General features: G+C 34.9%; 1 protein-coding gene across 1 annotated transcript in view; it reads right to left on the bottom strand.

Annotated features, from left to right (window-relative positions):
- Positions 1-310: 310 nt before the first annotated feature.
- LOC119188837 (bicaudal D-related protein homolog) overlaps positions 311-20902 on the bottom strand; it is a 74587-nt gene continuing 53995 nt past the window's right edge. Inside the window, exon 2 of the mRNA XM_037436877.1 lies at positions 311-505. Coding sequence (XP_037292774.1) covers positions 326-505 — 180 coding nt within the window. The 3' untranslated portion in view covers positions 311-325. The remainder of the gene's footprint in view (positions 506-20902) is intronic.

The raw sequence follows: 20902 nt of genomic DNA, 5'->3' as shown, positions 1-20902 counted from the left end.
TATTTAGTCCTTTTCTGTTGAACTACTACTATTAATATTATTTTTTCTTTAATCAATTCTTACTGGTGTTTACATCATTTAGATATGTGTGACCAGCGTGATTATCAAAAGCATTGAAATTCTCATAAATCGATACTACATATTTGAAGTCATAACTGTTCACAGGTATAATAGAAATTAACAATCAGACGATAATTGCCACCTTCCCTTCCTTATAATATATTCGACTCACTGACCTTCCTAACCCGTTATCATCCACGTGACCTCTGATCAAACATTGATCATTATTCTCTCCTCTACTAGTCTGTCCTTTAGCTTCCTTAAGTCATACTAAACCCAAATCTATATTAGTTATAAGTATTACCTGTTTGACTGAAGTATCCCTCGATCCGATTTTAGCAGACAGCTCTTTGATGTCGTTCTGCAGCTCCAGTATCCTCGCCTCATACTCCCCCTGCGTGGTGTCCAGCCGCCGTCGAAGCAGATGTTTCTCTTGTTCCAACTCCTGGAAAGAAGATAGCGGTTAGTAAGACATAAAGATGTAGGGTCATAGCGATTCGGGTTAAATGTAAAAGATGTCAAAAAATTTCGGGAATCCAATCAATATAGCTTGTTTGTGAATCAAAATCCTTCCGAAATATTATCAACATAACCGCTCAACCAGTTTATTGTTCAACAACATAAAAGATGTTTAAGAGGAACATTTTGAAAGTGTAAATATAATTGCATAAGCAATTTTAAGGATATGTATCGTTTTTGTTTACTTTCGTAATGGTTATTATAGGCAGTAGGTCTCTCGTATTGCATTAACAGTATGAATAATAGTATCAGATTCAACAGGACCTGCAGTACAGGTTTATTTATTTCCTTATGTGTTTATTTATTTCCTTTCCAGTGTGGAAATATTGTCGTGTTTCCGTTTGTAAAACATTGGCAGACAGGGCGTTATGTCGATCAACATGAAAGTCGCTGGATGGGATTCTCAGCGTCAGGAAATACTTGAAGCTCATAGGCAAACGAACGAATTAAGAAATAAGCGAGTTACCAACAAAGTAAAAAATTCAAATGAATATAAAAGAAAACAAGACTTATTCATTACCTTAATAAGTTAATTATTTAATTTACAACAATTTGAAAACAACTGAGCGTAAACTATGCTTTCTATAACCCGTTCGAGACAATAGGTGGGAACAAGATGGCGGGCGGAAACGGAGCGCATTGTTCTTCCGGTTGCGGAAATGCGACTTTTTTGCCGGCTCTCATTCAATTAACTTGTTCACTGCATTTAATTGTTTACGTGGTTAGTGATACTCTTTTTATTTAAGTTAATAATCGCCTTTATGTGATATATGTACCTTGTTCATTAGTGGTGAAGGGTGGCATTCTTTAAAAGGTAACCCGAAGCAAAAAAAAAAAAACCTTAGTTAAACATATCGTAGACAATTTGACGAAAATCAAAAACTAAGACAAACGTAAATAACCCTAAAAGGGAAGCCGGTAGGAATCTGGTTGTAGGGACGCGTCGCCACTGTTGTTTATAGTTAAATAGGTTTTATAGGTAGGTGTTTAATACTCGAATATCAGTCCTGCTTTATATACTGTCCCACTGCTGGGCACAAGCCTTCTCTACTAATGAGAGTGGTTAGGCCTTAATTCACTAGCTGGCCTAGTGCGAATTGGGAGACCTCACATATTTCCGAAAATCTTAATTATTATAAATAACTTTTCAGGTATGCAAGTTTCCTCACAATGTTTGCATTCGTCGTTTAAGCAAACGATAATTCACAAAGAATACAAATAACTATAGAAAAGTAAGAGACGGGTGTGCCCTTAAGTTTTGAACCTGCGGACAATTTAAAATTTTTGTTCTAAAATTATTTTTGTGTTATTATCATCATCAGCCACATAAAGTCCACTTCTCAACATAGGCGTCCCTCAGACTTCCAGATCGGATAAAGTAACCTGCATCCAACGTGTTATAAGTAGGTATGTTCAAATATTTTTAAATATATATAGAAGTTCTAATGTTGTATTATAATATATGTGACAGCTCGTGATATTCCTTAGGATTTATAAGGAAGCGCATAAATATCTGAATATACATATATATAAATACATAATAAGTAAATTTGAAGATAATTTCAACCAAATTGAACGCTCACACAATTTTGTAACCAGGAAAAATGCACAGAGGTTTTATTCCGAGAATGGTCTGTTACTCAGGCGTAACCGCGAGCAAAACCTAGTCTATTTATAATACTTGAATCCACACTATATGGTTAATGGTTTAAGGCGGGGCATTGCTCCATACACCCATGGTAAGGCCCCGGATGCGTGTTGCTCAAACTGGAACGAGAAACGTACCACTTTGTATTTTTTACGAAAGAATATAATTATTTCAATGCATTAGTGTTTTTGTAACGCTTAAAATTTGTACTTAAAATGCGTAAAATAAAAGTCATGCACATTTCATTCTTAATTTATACGTTCCTAATTTAGATTTTGTATCTAGTGTTATCGACTAGTTTCGTGGACCTAACAAAAAAATATATATATATTTACATCTAAATAAATTTTTAATCGACTTCAAAAAAGAAGAAGGTTATCAATTTATTTTCAATTTATTCTTTTTCTATGTTTTTTCTTTAAAAGATCTACGTTAACTCAAGTTCGCATTGGGACTATCTAAATAGACCATAACAATAATTGATTTCAAACACACGTCATATTATTAATAAAAAATAACTCCACATCTATAATAAACGTATCAGTCATAAAATATATGAGATCAAAATCAAACCTTGTTAAATATAATTTCAGTAATCCATTTCTTCACTTCACATACTGTATTCATAGACGTAACAAACAAGACGCTAACAAAAGAATTAACACGTATAACAGTCGAACGCAATTGTTCAAACAAATGTATTGAAAAACAAGTCTATACAAATGTTTTACGTCACAGATTTAAACAAGTGCATTGAAGTCGTTTCAATTTATAAATTGCAGAATATTTCTTTAATATAGATATAAAGAGTGATGAACGAAATAAAAGAGTATTTTTTTTATTGCTTTGAATGATGAGACGACCTCGCTATTCGCCTGATGGTAAGCGATACGACTGTCCATAAACAGTAGAAACACCACCCAAGACCTTGAATTACAAAGTATTGTTTGGTATTCCACTACGCCCGCTATCCTCAAACATGAGAGTCCTTCAAATCGGAACACAACAGTGACTACACACTGCTTAACGGCAGAAATAAACATTGCAGTGGTACCTACCCAGACGATCTCTCACATACGAGAGACCTACCAGTGGTCGTTAATTGCTAAACTAAGTATAACTTGTTGGTTGTTGGTTCCTAAACTGACCACAGTTTTTTTATAAATCCTTTAGCGCGACGACACGTGGTACAAAATGTTAAATTATTTTTAATTCATCCAAAATACCACATTTAAAGAATGTATCGCTTCATATCAAATGCTAGCAGTCTATCATGGCTGACAGGAGTTTTAGTGATCTCTGAGGGCGAGATACTTTCACACAGGAAAATTTCTTTCAGTAGTTCGAGTTAAAGTGTTAAGTAAGCTATGTATTCTCGATAACTATGTGTTAGTGCTATGCGAATATGAAAGTTAAATAAAAACTGACCAAAATATAACACGAAGAAAATGATTAGTCCTCAAACATTTAAGCTAACTTTTCACATTTTATGTAGATTGTAGAGCACTAGAAATAACTTGGAATCGCGTGCAAAGAGCAGACATTAAAATCAAATGGCCTATATTTTTCGATGCCAAACTGACTGCTAACGTAAGTAATACTTATTTAAAAACAAAGCATTATAAACTGATTTGCAAAAACATAAACAACATGCAATTAAAAAAGCAAAAGCAAGCGGTTCCAAACAATGAACAATATTTTTATAACATTAATGCGTTTAACTTTTTACTGTATGCAAATTTAAACATGTACAAGAAAAAAAAAGTAATAAGAGAAGTAACGAATGGGCTATCGAGACAGAAAACCTCATTGTATTAGCGAATAATGAGCTGTAAAAGAAAAGGTTGCGGACATCTTTAATCTCCACTCTGAGAAAAGCACATCGAATTCTACGATTTTTTAAATAAAATGATAAAATTCCTTTCCTAATATTTAAACGATTTTTTTATAATTTTACCATTCTGCGTAAGATTCTGGGGTGTATTAATACACTAAACGATAAACCATTAGAAATCCCATAATGGCGGTCGAAAGCCAATGTGCAGTGACCCAGTTGCTTCATATCATGTGAACCATGAACCATAGACAAGAGAGCATCTTCTACGTCAACCATGTAGGTCGTTTTCACATGTTCTGTATGGTTGCTCGACTTTCCTAACAAGGAGGTTTTATTTGCGAATTATCTTTGACGGGTAAAAGGGCATTGTCTGTAATTTCCATTGTCTATTATAATTTTAAATAATTTTATTACCAGAGCGTGGTTTTAGAGAGTTATTTACCAGTTATATAATGATGGGGTAATATTATGTGGTATAATATGATGACGTAGGTGTGTCGAAATAATGCACATTGTAACTATGGTTGAGATTTCACATCGAATTTGCATATATGTTTTATACACGATAAATTATGTGTTAGAATTTTTTATTTATCTATAAATATTTAGTTTTAAGCGAAGGCAGAGAAACAAGCGTATAGATTACATATTAGATCGAATCTTCGTATCCAATAAAACCGTAATCTATTTCAGCAATATTGAGTGCATCGCTAATCTTCAAGAATTTCAAAAGACTTCTATTAAACTAAAAATCATTTACTTGTTTTCAATAATGAAAAAATGTCTTTAGATGTTTACGTACATTTTTTAATTGGTTAGCAGTTCAAGCGACCGAATGTACCCAAAACTCTTACTAGATTCAAATCTGTTCTTAAAACAATTGTAATGGATGGTCGCTATCAAATGACAGGCATTAGCATGCTTTACCATTGTCCCATTAGGATGCTATGAACTACGCAAGAATCGCCCGTCACGAGCCGATTGCGTTAGATCGATCGCTGGGCTGTACTCAGAATGTAATGCTTCTGACTGCATTCGTATTATGAATTAACCGTAGATATGGTGAACGGACTGTGCTTTCCTGTCAAGTTGGCAATTGAGATAGAAATTAAGAGATAAAGCAAACATGTGCTAGAAAATATAACATTTGACGTCAAACGTCTCAGGTTGAAGAACGCACTGTATACATTAGTAATGGCTACTGATTATGAACAGGCGTAGACTATGAGTTATATTCTCGTCTTAGCATTACATTGTATAAAATACAAGCATTTTAGTCAAATGCAATCTCATCAACTGTATTCTGCACAAGATTTCAGCTCTACGTCCAAACTTGGACTGGGAGCTGATGACTAAGTGAGTAAAACAATTTTTTTTAATTTCCGCCCTTTTAATTCTGTAATGAAGCCCCGATCCATCCCTGGTCACGTCACGATCGGTTCGCAAATCATACGCGGCATGCCGGCACACATTTGCAATGTTCGCCGACCTGCTATACTTTCACTGCGTTGAATGTTTCGACAATGAACGTTCAATGGCATTACCGATATTCTATTATCGTAAAGAAGTTTCTGGAAAGCTAGATGGATTATGACAAAGTCAAAATTCTACGGGTTATTTATTGATGGTTGCAAATATGCCAGCATAATTCCAGCGATTGACAATGGATAGTTATCAATCATTTTATATGGAGCCCAATCTGTGTACCATTAGATGCAGTGGGTCACTTTGCCAGCTAAGATAAAAAAAATGGCAAGATTATAGTGCAGGCCCAGCTCGACCTACGATGTTACCTTTTCACACAAATCCCAGTGTGTAATAGGAAACTTTGTTTGGTTCAATCAAGACAATATGGGTTACTGTATATGCTGTTGGATATGATCCCGGGCAGCTGCCTATCGATGTCTTAATGAATCCCCAACTCATTCGAGAATTCCCATCCGACCCTAAGATAACGCACCCACAACTCCTTTGGAGGTACATGACGATAACTAGTGCTGGTGATCACTTGCTATACACACCTATTCGTCAACATTCTCAAAATCTTAGATCTCGGAGCACTTAAATTTCCAGAACAGAAACGAAAACGTGAGTATTCCACAATAAGGTTACTAAGGACTAACAGAACCGGATACCCTACAAATTCGTTTTAGTAAGCAGACAAGGCAAGTGTGACTAGTAGGCACTTGCTTTCTATTGCCAACCACCATTAAGGCATGATAAAGAAATAAGTGTATGAATACACAATATAATGGAAACATACTTGATATTGACAGAATTCTATATAACAATAGAAGCTGATGATTTTAAGGAAGTTAATAAACAGGAGAAAAAATAGGATTCTGGTGACGTATTGTATTTAATTTTCAAACGAGAATTATAGCTCAAGGTAAGCATAAAAAATACTAACATAACACACTCCTTTTTTATAGCATTGCTAATAGCTCGTAAAAAAGAATACGTCTGAAATACTTCAGAAGAAACAATAAACAATATGACTGCCCGATTTAGGATTCGAACTCCAGAGTGGTATCATACAGAGCTCGCATTACAACTAAGCCACCAGGACAGTCAACGTTAGAACAAAGCCTTCCCTAAACCTTACCTTCCTTCTTACCTTACTTCTTACTAATATTATAAATGGAAACGGTTGTGAAAGTGAAATATCGTGGATAAACACATAGGCTACTTTTATCCGGTACTTTGCTCCCATGGGAAACTATTTATTTTAATAGAAGGCACTGACATACCCTATTTTAGGGGCTTTTGTTGCGAGGAAGGCTATACACGCGAGCAACATCTAGTTTTCCAAACACTTATTCGTCATCTTCAGTAAACAATAGATGTGAGACATGATTCATAATCACTGCAATATCAAGGAAAATTAATAATCATGAGGAAAACATCACGATCAGCGGTTAGTAATGAGGAACATAAACGTGAAACATGAGCATGCTGACATTGGGCTCTATACACCAGAGGATTTTTGCATAAAAGTCAAGGGTATCATATTAAACGCTAAACAAGTTATAGAGAAGGTTTCTCAAACTTTTTCTAACGATAACTTATGTGGAACTTAACTTACTTTCATATTGATGATGAGAAAAGAAATTGAAACAGAAGTAACACAACCTAGACTTTGTTATTATTAGCGTATCAAAGTATTTTATTCTAATTTGGTATTTCTTCACTGTTTTTTTTACTTTTATGTATTCGTAGTAACGAAATATATAAATAGATTTTGAATTCTTCAATTGATTATTTAAAACCTAAAGTTTAGTTTATAAATACGTCTTTCTAGAAAATGGACTAAACAAAGTTGAATGTAACAAAAGTGTCTGATGTTAAATAGTGTCGTTCATTGGTCGTAGAAGTCACGGCTGTTTCTAGACATCGTGACCGACTATTGCTCGTGACCGCATTTAGACAAATCATTGTGAGGTTATAAAGCTAAATTAACATGTTAATAGACTTCGGAAATACCCGTGTACTCTGCTAAACTGCGCACAATTTTACTCCCTTAAGGCTATATATTTGAATCCGCCCGGATATTGACCAGAATACACAAAGATTTATTTTCACCACAGTGTAAATGTGACATTCTCCGGGTTTAATCTCTGTATATTTGATTTTGAACTGGCTGGCATCATTACGTCAAATGGCGAGGTATGATTTTTTTCAGTAGATACCCTGGACATCACTCCAGTTACCAGCAGGAGCAATGTTGTCTTTTGGTGTGCCCGTATTAATAAAATCACATTAGTACTCATTTCACTTGTAATAAACATTTACAACAGGTTACTTTGAGAACCACAGTCCAGCATTTAAATTTAGGTATGTTTCCGATGATCTAATCGTTTTATGTATTCATTAATTTGTGTATCACGATACATTATATCCTCTATACATGCAAATTACGTCATAAATAACAAATTCAACTGACCATTTGGTCTTGGGTGTCCGAATGTTTTATACCTTAACACTAGAGTGAAAAATATAATGTAAACAAACATCTACCCACTTTTTAATTATATCTGTTGTGTTCGATGTAATTTAGTCTTATTTCATTAGAATCCATTTTCAGTTTACAATTATTTTTGCAACCCAAATTTGGTGTGATGGCTAGGCATGGATTATCTCATGGACTACATTAGTGTGAATGCACTTAAACGTTCAGTTGTTTATAAAAAAAAAGACTGGTGTAGGCTGCGGTTTAAAGGCAATCAAATTCAATTTTTTTTTTGTCAAGTCATGGACCGAATTATCTTTAAATGTTAATACTTCAATCCTGAATTGAAACATTTTTTCTCTACGCAATTAACGTCATTATAGAGTCTTTGTAGAGTATAAAAACATGGTCAAGGGTGACTAGGACTTGCAAATTGAGAGGGTTCCGTACCAGTTAATAACCGTTACTTAATATAGACACAAACATATTTTTGGTAATAAAAGGGAACTTTTAACAATGATAAGTTCAGTGGTGTGGTTTAAAATTTCGTCGTATTAAATTTTAAAGGCCGAAATATCCATGCATATTAATTATTTTTACGATTTTCTTTCAACTGCGAGAACTAGTCACTAACTAGACGTGAATTTAAATTCTTTACTTGTCAATACTTGTTTAGTTACCCAGATTAAAGGTGAAACAAAATGTATGAAAAATGGACCTTAAGCTATAACCTTAATACACTTTATTTTTTATACGTGCACAGTTAAGTGACCCCTACTGCACCTGATGGTCCAATGTCGACTGACGAGAGATGATTACCCCTCGGCAGTCGACACAATTATGTCGGCCTGTTGGAACCGGACACTACAACTAAAAATATAATCTGAACCGCATACAAATTAAACAAAACATTTTAGAATGTATATAAGTTTCTGTTTTTCCTACCGTACCGAACTCTAGCAATTTATCTATTGTTTTAAACACAACGCGGAAGAAACAAATTGCGGATACAATTTTATTTCTTTATAACAAGATTAATCGAGTGAACGCATTGTAATTGCCTATGAGTAACACTGGATTATCATTGGTGTTGTTATATCTTATTATTAGTAGGTGTGAACCGGCTTTAGATTTGATTCTCACCTGAATATACCTCATTCAGGTGTATGTTTTTCATAATAGCTCAAGTTTTATCTTCATAATGTAAATTGAGATCCGATTAGCGCATCCATACTTGGCTGAGCTTATACAGTCATTTTGACATGGCGTCATTCAATGAAACCACATACTGTGCCAAATATCATTCATGAATTATTAGTATTTTCACCAAAATTCCCAGCTGTACTTTTTGTACTTTAGTGCGAATTTGGCGTGTGCGTGAGTGTGTAACTGAACTTCGAAACTACTATTTACTTTATCCAATTAATAAATTGCACCCTAAAACAAAGGACAAATCAAAACATATGCGCTGCACGAACAACGAGCAACGGCTTCCGCAAAAACAGCTCATTGTTGGGTTTCGACACTGACGTGAAGTGCACACAGTAACGTGTTTGTTCGGCCGTGGGAGAATTGGCTGTAAAATGATTTGTTTTCGTTCAATAAGCTTTGTTTTTACCAACAGTGGGGATTATGTTATTTTTTTCAGGTGAAGTTGATTATGAATTAACAATAAGTTGTGCCGTGCTTTGTTTTGATACAGCAGCATGGAATACAAGCCAACTCATGCGCAGAACGAGATAGTAAATTACCCGAGCAGTCCTTGTTTAGACCGCGTGCTGTTTAACGTTTTACATTAGCTAAACCAGAAAATTAAGAAAAAAAATGATAACTTGACTGGCTGAATCATAACACGAAATCGTTATTCTTTATTGTCACCGAAAGGTGACTTTACGAGCCTCAATGTTAAGTACAATATTATATTTATAAAATATTATTGACGTACTGAATACGTCGCGTGCCTCTTCTGAATATAGACCAGCGTGATTTGTTGGTAAGAACCAGGCTTTTCATGTTCTATCCAGTTTGAAATAAAATAGATCCCCTTCCACAATCTATGTGCAGAAGTGCTGAACCTTCACAGTAAGAAACACCTTGCTTGATACAATTATTACTGGGCATTATGAGCCTTATGTCTTAGGTTGACGAGCGCAGTGGAGTGCAGTACTTTGTAATTTTAAGTTCTGGAGGGGTTGCTACTGTTTATGGGCGATCGCATCGCTTACCATCAGGCGAGCGGCATCGTTAAATTGCAATAAAACAAATTTATTAGTCCGGTATTAGCCGATTAAGCACTAATACCGAACTGGTTTGTGTATCGTAATACGGTATTACTAATCCTCGACCGGTAGAGAAAGGAAGTGGACGTAATTAGCCTATTGTCTGTACATACGTATGTATAAATTATGTATATAGTCGAAATCGAACGTTTACTTTCAAACAATCGATTAAATCTAAATAAACAATTCGATTTATTCTTTGCATGAAAACGATTGGAACGGTACAAAATAAAATTTTGTAAAACATGGTACATTATTCTTTGCATGTAAACTATCAGAACGGTTAAAAATAAAACTTAGTAAAACACGGTACAAAGACTTTTATATACAAGAATGAACAAGTGGGACATTTTGATGGTAACCACTGTTGCCCATAAACATCTAACCAGAGGATTCACTGAAGCGTTGCTGGCATTTAGAAATGGCGTTTTTTTATATATTTGGGTGTTATCGCTTACGAACATTTTGATATCAGAATTTTCCATTATTAAAAATAGGGTACAGCAGTTAGCTTATTGATATTATATGCACGGGTTTAATTTTGATATGAGTTAATTTAAATTTAACAATTATGAAATATATAATTCATTATAATATAAATACTACATCTAACTTTTAAAGTAATTTGAAATGAACTAATAATGGAAATAGATTTTTTTCAAGTACCTACATATGTAATCGATTCCTCTGCAGTTTCTATTCGATTGTTATTTTATGTGCTATTTGCTTAGCCCATTTACACGTACATTGTAACAAAATGTAACTTTAAATTGATAGGGTATATTCCGCTTCTGACTACAACCGAATAAAAAAAAACAGTTTCATTACTTACTCTTTTGTAAAAGTGACAAGATTTAGTAAAAATGCATGGCGGCAGAAATAGACGTCTCAACACCGGAATCTCAAGACTCACCTAGATTGGCGTTTACAAACCAGTTTACACGGGTCATTAACGCGATAATTAGTGCAGCGTGAAAAGCTTGCGAAACTGTACAACGGGAATCACCATTAATAGCATATAATGAGCCAATGGCTATCATTAAATTGTCTTCACAATCGTTTAGTTTACACAATGTTAAGTGCATGTACGTAATTCCATTTACCATCGACTCCCGCGGCGTCTTTAAGACAGCTTGAGGGATGTTTCCAGATGATGGTCTAGGAATGATTGTATATTAGAGCTACATTCATTACTTTTCGCATTATTAGTCACAACGTCTAAAGTCACTCGCGTTCAATTTTCTTTTAAATACGGGAATCTTTAGTTGCTGACCAAAAATTGTCCCTAATCAACGAAATAAATTTAGAAAACCTATTTTCATTGTCTATCCTTTTGTCAGGCTTATGTCTGTATAACAATAAAAAAACGCATTTAACATTAACACACGATTAACACATTTCCGCGGTTATTACCTTCGTCGTTAATTCTAGATTCCCATGTAAGTGTCACAATTACTTCTAACACTGACTAATGAGCATAATTCCGTGAAATGAGGGAAATCATGGGAACACTATTACATTATAAAGGTGAAAAAATGTTAACCGCATTACATAGATTGTTATTTATTTGTTAGCGACTCTGGCACCATGCTTACGTTAAAATTATCTTAATACGTCCACAAAGACACATATTTCTATTGATTAAAACTTTCTTAAATTATCTTTTTTATACTGTAAAATACATTTACAGTATTATAAATTGTTTAAATACATTTAGGGCTGTATGAGCTAAGATCCTTTTGCCTGCATGGAAGAATAAATTTAATTTCGAAATTCGAAAAGATAGTTGGCAAGAAGCGATCTCTGGAACTACTATAATAGTGATATAGAAAACTATCTCTGTAGACAATAGACCAGGTCCCATTTTGAGTCCTTAAAAGAGTTTAACACGAGCGTAAACGAACGTGAAAATGTCTGTCGAATAATATTTGTATTCATTATTTTTGTTATTTTTTTTTTACTATAATATTTTTTGTCTAAAGAGCTCACTCTTTAAGTAGTATGCTTACATGCAAATAACGTAATTCCATAAGTAAAAAGTTGTTATTAAGTTTTTGACACTTAAATTGCTGCTATACTAAATGTAATTATTAGTTGTGAGTTTACCGTAATTAAATTAAAATAAATAATTTCCTTCCTGCTCATAAAAGAGTTCACATATTTGCAATCAAATTACAATAATAATACGTTGTTGCGTAAAAAGCAAATGTGCTTAATGCAAGATTTCACATATTTGGAGTATCAGTTACGAGAATTCACAAATGACATTACATTATCATGCAATAATTATGCAAAATTAAAACAAAAACATTGCAAAGTGCAAAAAGCAATCAAGTACATTTCGTATGAAAGTAAAAGAAGATACTTAAGTGGTTGTTATTGCGATTGTGGCAATTATTAAATTATTTAAAAATTTTCCTCCTTTAAGTATTTTAAACTGGAGAACCAGAGCCTTGGTCGTTTGCTTTCAAGCACTAGTTCCAGCAGAGTGCTATTTGGTTCGCAAAAAGAGGGAATTATAGTTAATAAACAAACATATAAAACTCCTTTGTGTGTGAAGTGGTGGGCAAATGTACCCACTTTACACCATGTGCGCTTACTTTAATATTTTGATGTTAAAAATCAACTAAGAAGAGCATATTGCCCAAAATATTCGCGAGCTAATTGATATCTTCTCTACAAAATGAAAGCAGATTAAACTACAAACAAATTGAAAATCAAACTAATATCGACGCACGCGCATACTGCAATCAATAGACTACAAGACAGTATTGAATAACTTCTTATGCACATTACGTTACGTCTATTTACCGATAAATGTTCATAAACACTAGGAAGAGTTTTTGCCATACATTGACACACATAACTGTCAGTTTACATGGCAATTCTGTAATGAACGATAGAAAAGCTATTAACTTGTGTAACGGTCTTTTTGTAAACTGAAGATTGTCGTATAGGACTTTCTATTAGCTGTTTATATTTTTTATTAATAAAGCCAAAGAAACCACGAGTGAGTCAAAAATGACAAAAAAATGTGCGTTATCCCTAATTTACTTTTGTTCGGTTAATTGAAATATAGTAAGAGCTTCTTTTATCCACCGAACCTTCTTTAGTGGGCAAAAGGAATAGGATAAAACATCAAATAACAATCATCACATTAAATTAAGGGTCAGGAATCTTTTAAGGAAGAATAAGGCGACGACAGACTTAATCATTTCTTTACCGCATGATACGTAGGATTAGAATGGCTACGATGATACCATAAGAGACTTCCTTATACATAGATATTCATATAAACTTAAGCACTTACCTACTTAAGTGCGTACGTGAGACAAGTATGTCCTCATCTTACATACATACATACATAACATTACGCATTTTATCCCCGAAGGGGTATGCAGAGGCGCAACTAGGGCACCCACTTTTCGCCAAGTATGTTCCGTCCCATGATGTGATAGGGGGCGAGCCTATCGCCATATCGGGCACAAATTCCAGACTCCGGGCTGATACTGAGCAGAAAAACCCAAATATCACTTTGCCCGACCCGGGATTCGAACCCAGGACCTCAGAGCGCTATTGTACCGGACGTGCAATACAACTACGCCACCGAGGCAGTCCTCATCTTACTAAGAGCTATTTTGACATACTTTCCGTGATGCTACAAATTCATTAGCGAACGCCTACACACTGGACATTTACCTCGATTATAAAAACGAGGCACTCCTTTCCAAACATTTTAGCTAAGCCATGGATTTTTCCACATGAGGTCATCATTAGTCATAATATGAATGGCACCGGATCTGCATATTGTGGTCGTTTGAAACAAATTCGTTGACGAATAAATTCGACCTTATAATTCGGTGTATTACTTGCAATTATACAAATTTTCATGAGACCGGCAGCTCAACGGATGGTAAGGACAAAAATTAGTAGCAACATCCCTCGGTACTTTGAATGGGCTACAAAAAACTGGGTATCTTCTACCGCCACTGATCCCAAATCAAGCTATCGAGTATTTAGCCGGGATAAAAAATGTACACCAGGATTTTTCCATCTAATTTCCATATATCATCTATTTCACGATACCGTGCAACAAAATATTGCTGCATACAGCAAAAATATGAAGTCAGACTATCTGGCCATGTCGAAGAACCGGCTCAGCTATATGAATCTGAAAATATGTTACACCGTGGACTAAGGAAACATAGTATACCAATTTTAAAGGACAGATTCCGCTATCTGAAGAATAGAAAACCGATGTACTCTCCTTCTAAATTACAAACATAAACATCCGGTCCCTAAATGACATCCTGCAAGGCGGAGAGACAACGTCGTAGAGGTCGCAGGAACATCGTTAGTGGAAGCCTATGTTCAGCAGTGGACTTACAAAGGCCGAAGAAGAAATGACCGACATCAGACAAAATAACGGCTTATTGTTGACAAACAGATCACCAGGTTATGGAAAAGTAACAAAATAATATATGAAAACTTTCACGTTTATATTTGTAAGATTACATTACATAGTTGTAAAACGATGATAGGCAACTAAATAATGCACGCGCATGCGTACATTACGTATCTGAGCTGTAATTGTGCAGGGAAAGTGGTGGAACGGGCGTTTTCCGCTGGAATTTAAACGTACAATTTTGTTTCTACTGATCTGCTGGCACGCTTGACTCTCACTGAAAATCTCTAAACTAGTTATCCTGCTAATATGAGTTCGGAGGTATGTGAAGAACTTTTGTGTTGGAAGTGAGAAACTGCTTAACAAATTACGATAAAATTTGACATCCTGGTTTAAATTAAATGGTTTTATACCAGAAAACTACAATAATATTTATTCTGTAAATAATCTAGGTCTAGTTGAGATACCTATCTACATGATAATCTAGTCTCTGATTGCGGCAAGACTTCCCGTTGTATGTATGTTTATTAAGCAGGTAAGTAGGCGCGGCGGCGTCCCGGTGCCCGTCGAGAAATCCCACTCTCTGGCAAAGTTGACGTGTCGGAATAAAAACTCATAAGATTCAAAAATAGTATGCTTCTCTTAAAAATTCTTTTGTTCGAAACCAACAGCGTGAATCATTTTCAGAGATATAAGTGAAAAAAATTTCATTAAAATATCAAACAAGCTATCTTTTCCTCTAAAACTAGTCCCAAGGATTGTGTTTACACATAAAGTTACAGAACAAAATTAACTCTTTTACAAACTGGCGCAGGTTATTTGATAGCAATCCTTTGTTTACTCACAACTGTTTGCAATTCTTTTGCTACAAAAGTACTTGAAACTTTTTCAACAGCTTTTTGGTCTATTCATTCCGTTATCATAAATATGTAAAACCATCTCGCATGACATCCACCATTAAACCTTCGTATGTGGGTCCACAAATAAGCGTGCCGTGTGACCCTAATAGGCTTTCATGCTTCACGTCAATAAGGAATTCACACGTTTAAATTGGACCTTCATAACGAGAAGTCATCAATCAATGCAGGAAGTGGTTTTATGTTGCAAATGTTAAGAGGGACGCGTATCTTCGAGGAGTAGGTGAAGATGCATCTAATGCAAAGGCTATTTATATTGCTAAAGGACTAAAAGAAAAGGTCATACCTACTGCAAAATATTAAGTTAAAGAACTATATGACTTAGTAAATTTCAGCCCTGTATTATATACTGTCCCACTGTTGGGCACAGGCCTCCTCTGCTACTGAGAGGGATTAGGCCTTAGTCCACCACGATGGCCTAGTGCGGATTAGTAGACTTCACACACTCTCGAAAATTCCTATACAGAATTTCTAAGGTATGCAGGTTTCCTTACGATGTTTTCCTTCACCGTTGACTTAGTAAGAGGTACCGAATAAATGTGACAGCTTGTGAAGTTCCATCGAATTACTTATAGAATGAAAAATATTTATATAAAACAGCAGCAGCAAACCTGAATCCATTGCCTCCAGTAGATAAGTCAAGTTGATATTTACCTGAAAACAAAACAAACAAATATTATTAATCTTTAAAACATGGTTTTGTCATAACGTATCGTAAAAACTCAAAAAACTGGACTTTTATTTCGGAAAGGTCTATGACGCGGTTGTAGCTGCGAAGTGTTAGGATCTGTTTCACAATGTTCAAGTGAATATTATCCAGCATTTAAAGTAAAACAGCCATTTTCAATAGACGATCCCAATCTTAATCTTTAATCCGATTCCGAGCATGAACCAATCGAAATAACTCATTTGTGAGCGTGTCAAAAAAAGCTTCGTTCTGATTGGTCCATTTTCAAGAAAGATCGAACAAAGCAATTGGGATTGTTTATTGAAAATGGCAATATGAAAGAATGCTGACTTTTATATATTTTTTTTTGCCTTATATTATATTCGACGATTAACGTTTACTTATACAATGTGAGACATCGTTATATATACGTACATGTGAGACGTAAGTACCTAAGCCGTTGGTCCTGCATCTGATCTTTCTCCGGTCATGTGGGATTGCCCTCTCACCGGACTATCTATAATATCTGTGTAGCTGGCTGATCTCCGTTGACATTGGCCGCCGTAGTCGAAATTCGGTTAGGAGGGAATAATACATGTGAGACCAATGCCAGTGAAACATGTTAATTGAAGCCGATTTTAAACTACATTGTTGAATTAACAACTTGTTACCGCACAAGGCGTTTAACAAACTGAACAAAGAAACCTTCACAATTAAACAAAGCGATATAATCTGTAACAAGGTGAACTGCACGTGGGCAGAGACGTGTCCTAAACTATGTCCTCCCATGTTAGGATACGTGGCTTGATATTCATGTTTTTCCGTAGTTATTAACGTTGCCTTATCGGTCTCGTATTTAATCTAACAATTTAATTGAGAGTGTACCCGATATGTTCTTTAGCTGACTGGATAATGATATCATCTCAGCCACAGGAAGTCCACTGCTGAACATAGGCCTCCCCCAAGGATCTCCACATCAATGGATGATGATAACTCGTATAATTATTCTACTGCTTACTGTCAAATACAGTGCAACTTAAAATTGAGCGGATAATAGCATCAGTGCACGTTAGAATTACGAATCCTAAATAAATGTGTCTATTACCGCTATAAACCATGTAATCGATTTTTATAAGATTTAATACGGAGTATCCTTAATAATCAAACTCTTCTGAGGACATTTTTATAAATGTTTCAAACCCTCGTGAGCAAAGCCACGAGCAAAATCTTAAAGCAACTTATAGGAAGGGAACTACTACCAAGTATCGATATCCATTGCAAAACGTCCAATCAGTTACGAAAGCACAAACACGGTAATTGTGGAAACGGCGAATTTCATAAGTAAATTTTATCAATAGCACGTCGACTTCCCGACACGACTTATCGGCGTAATAAAACGCAACGGTATTGTGTCGTTGGGCTTGAGCCCTTTTGATATAGCTATTCAAATATTTTCGGGTCTACATTGTCTTTATTTCGAAATCGCTTTATCGAGTGTAACTGTTAGATTGAGAAGTTCTGGTTTAGATTATCAGGGTGGTTAAACAAAATTTTAGGCGAAAACAGCATACAGGGCAGTGGCGACGGGTCCATAGAACCCGATTCCTAGCAGCTTTCCTTTATGTAGAAATTATGTAAATTCTAATTAGCATTAGAACGATTTGCAGGCCATATTTTTGCATATTAGTACCCATATGTCGGGTTCCCTTTAGGGATATGTCACCGCCACTGATAGACATAAAAATAGACGCGAAAATGGCCGTAAGTACAAAACTTTATTCACACCTAAAAATTAAGAGTGAATACCTCATGAAAATATTGCAATGGAACTGAAAATAAACGACAAGTAAATATATCCTTGAATCTATCTATCATTACCTTCACTAGTTTGCGGTGAGCGGTCTAAATACGACCAGAATTACACGTCGATTGGATCTACTCAGTCATCGCTTGAGAGTTTTATTGCTTCGAATGGTTTAAATGTTTTGATACATTTTATACAAGTGAATTGCGAGATGGGCATGGTTTATATACCCAATTCGACTGATATGCCAAAATAGCCCTTAAATAAATAAAGGGCTTTGAATTACAAAGGTTTGTAAGGAAATGAATGAATGTCTGAAAAATAGACGTTTTTACTTGGACTTTTGGAGAGAACTTAGAAGGGCATTATTAAGTAGATTGGTACATTATCTTGAGTTATATTGCATAACTATTGTGGCATTTTAATTAAGTTCTATGAAGTGGATAGTGATAATCTTTTTTAAAATATTGTTAAATGTAGGTATTGTAATGTTGACTTTTCGGACAACCTACACCTCAGTACGCCCCGTCCATGAAGACTGCAAACTCTTTAGCACTTCGGAAGAAAATTATAATATAAAAAACCGCGACAAAATCCTAAACTTTTATATCGATGTCTAACATTCGCATAATCACACGAAATCATAATGTGCCACAGTGATCAAATACAATTAAATAACAGTTATTAGTTCTGACAAATAAAAATCTGTAATACGCAAAATCAGTGTAAGGGTGAGAATGGATGCGATCCTAGTTTAATTTATTGCTTCTTATAAAATGGACGGACAACACGGAAACTATGTTTAAAAGACGTCTTCATTTATTAGATCTCTACTTACTCCTTCACGCATGACGGTGAATATACGAACCCAACAAGGAAAGACATACATGAACCAGTCTCTACTGACCTTCTGAACAGGAGTAAGCAACGGACTAGAACTGAATGCTCGCAGGTCATGATGTACTGGTATCAAACCAGGAGATCTTGACCGTTACGCCAGTTGTCTTTAAAACTGGTAAACGTAAATGTACCAGTTCGTGTTCTCGGAAAGGAACGTATAGAATTATGTTAAGTTTCATTTAAAAACCTTAAACTTTTAAATCATCTTCGTAGAATCTTGTGGAAGAAATGCTTAAGGAAAAGAATTGATCACGATCATCCATAATCGTCTTTGAGGAATAACAGGACTGGATACAATTTGGAGAACCTACAATGTTTAATGATGAATTAGAATTTTGCCCTTGAACATAAAGGTGTCACGTCGGATCACAACGAATCAATGGTAGCCTGGTTTAGCCAGTTCATTTATGATGCAGATATTTTTCGTGCAGTCGCATAGAAACTATACTCCATTCGCAGTAATACTTCTATCCATTCAAAAACCCTATACAATCCAACTTCTTAACCTGTACTATAAATGTTACAATGCATATGAATATTTTCAAATAATATAAATAAAAGTGATGTAAATTGATCGCTTATTCGTATTGACGGAAAGCGCTCACATTTCAATAGCTAGGAAATATATCTTGTTACGCTGTGACTTATGTAATGCTACAATCACTAAGAAGAGTGTTTCTAGAAAGATATGCAGTCTTTATAAAGAAAAGATTTGATGTTTTTAAACAAGATGCCTCGGAAGAAATATAATCTATAAAACTGAAGAGATAGTTTCGATATAATAAACCTTGGACCTACTGCCGCGATTGTGCAAATTATTTTATTTTAAGCTAAGTTATCTATAAATGCTTTAAGTTCTTTTTTCCTGGGAACAAACTTAAACATGGGCGAAGTCGCAAGTAAAAACCTAATATTTGTATAAATAGAGTAATTGATTATTTTTACTTTTTTTTTAAATTCTAATACTGAAGATACGTAAAAATTCGGTATAAATATCAACAATTTATAAAGCCTTTGAATTTCGGTAGAAGGTGTAAGTGTCAAAAAACGGGAAAAGAGGCGCAATACGCGCACGTGACGTCATCAGGAATTAAGACGCATGCGGAAGAAAGAGATGGAACGATATCTCCACTACGGCCCGTTCCTGCATATTGCAATATTTGAAATATAAGTTACTGCCTCATTTCTTAACCAATTTTAATGCAGTTTTCACAGATTGGCTACTTTTTTGTGCTTCAAATTCAAACAAAAAAAAAACTCTATTGAGTGATTGATCTCCATGATGAGTCAAGCATCTTCTTTACTTCCTAAATTAACGACTGCCTAAAAAGAATAACAACACCACGAAGAACTTTCATTAAAAAAACAATTAAAGGCACTGCGTTGAGCTGGTCATCCCGAGACAATATACTACGTCTAAAATTGATACTATTAAAACGCAATGGACCAATTTAGATGATTTTTCGCAAAACGTTGAGATTTGGTGATCAATAAAATATAAATTTATCTAGTTAGTGTTTTTTCTCTTTGGTGACATGATATAATTAGACGAGTTTTAAAAGAGCTCAATTAATTGAGTCGAGAACAAAAAGTCTGTCATTACAATAATTGAGCTTGCACAACTTGGTAATTGGAAAATAAAGACAGCAATCTGTTTGTTTACAGAAACTAAGTTCCGCCGTAAAATATAAAAGTTATCGCGGATAGCTTGAATTCGATTTTCAAGTGGAGTAACATTTAGGATGAATTTTGACTTCTGGGTTTGGTATCCCAAGGCGTTGGATATTGAAAAACAACTCAAATACAATCCCGTAAGCGCTTGATTTGAAAACTCTTAGATATAGCTTCGTCTTAGTAGAACAGTTCGTACAGTTTATTTAACGTCTGTCTCTGTTATTTACAGGTCTAAATGCCGTT

Source organism: Manduca sexta, chromosome 9 (assembly GCF_014839805.1).
Source record: "Manduca sexta isolate Smith_Timp_Sample1 chromosome 9, JHU_Msex_v1.0, whole genome shotgun sequence".
Lineage (NCBI taxonomy): Eukaryota > Metazoa > Arthropoda > Insecta > Lepidoptera > Sphingidae > Manduca > Manduca sexta.
This window is presented reverse-complemented; position numbering and strand designations above follow the sequence as displayed.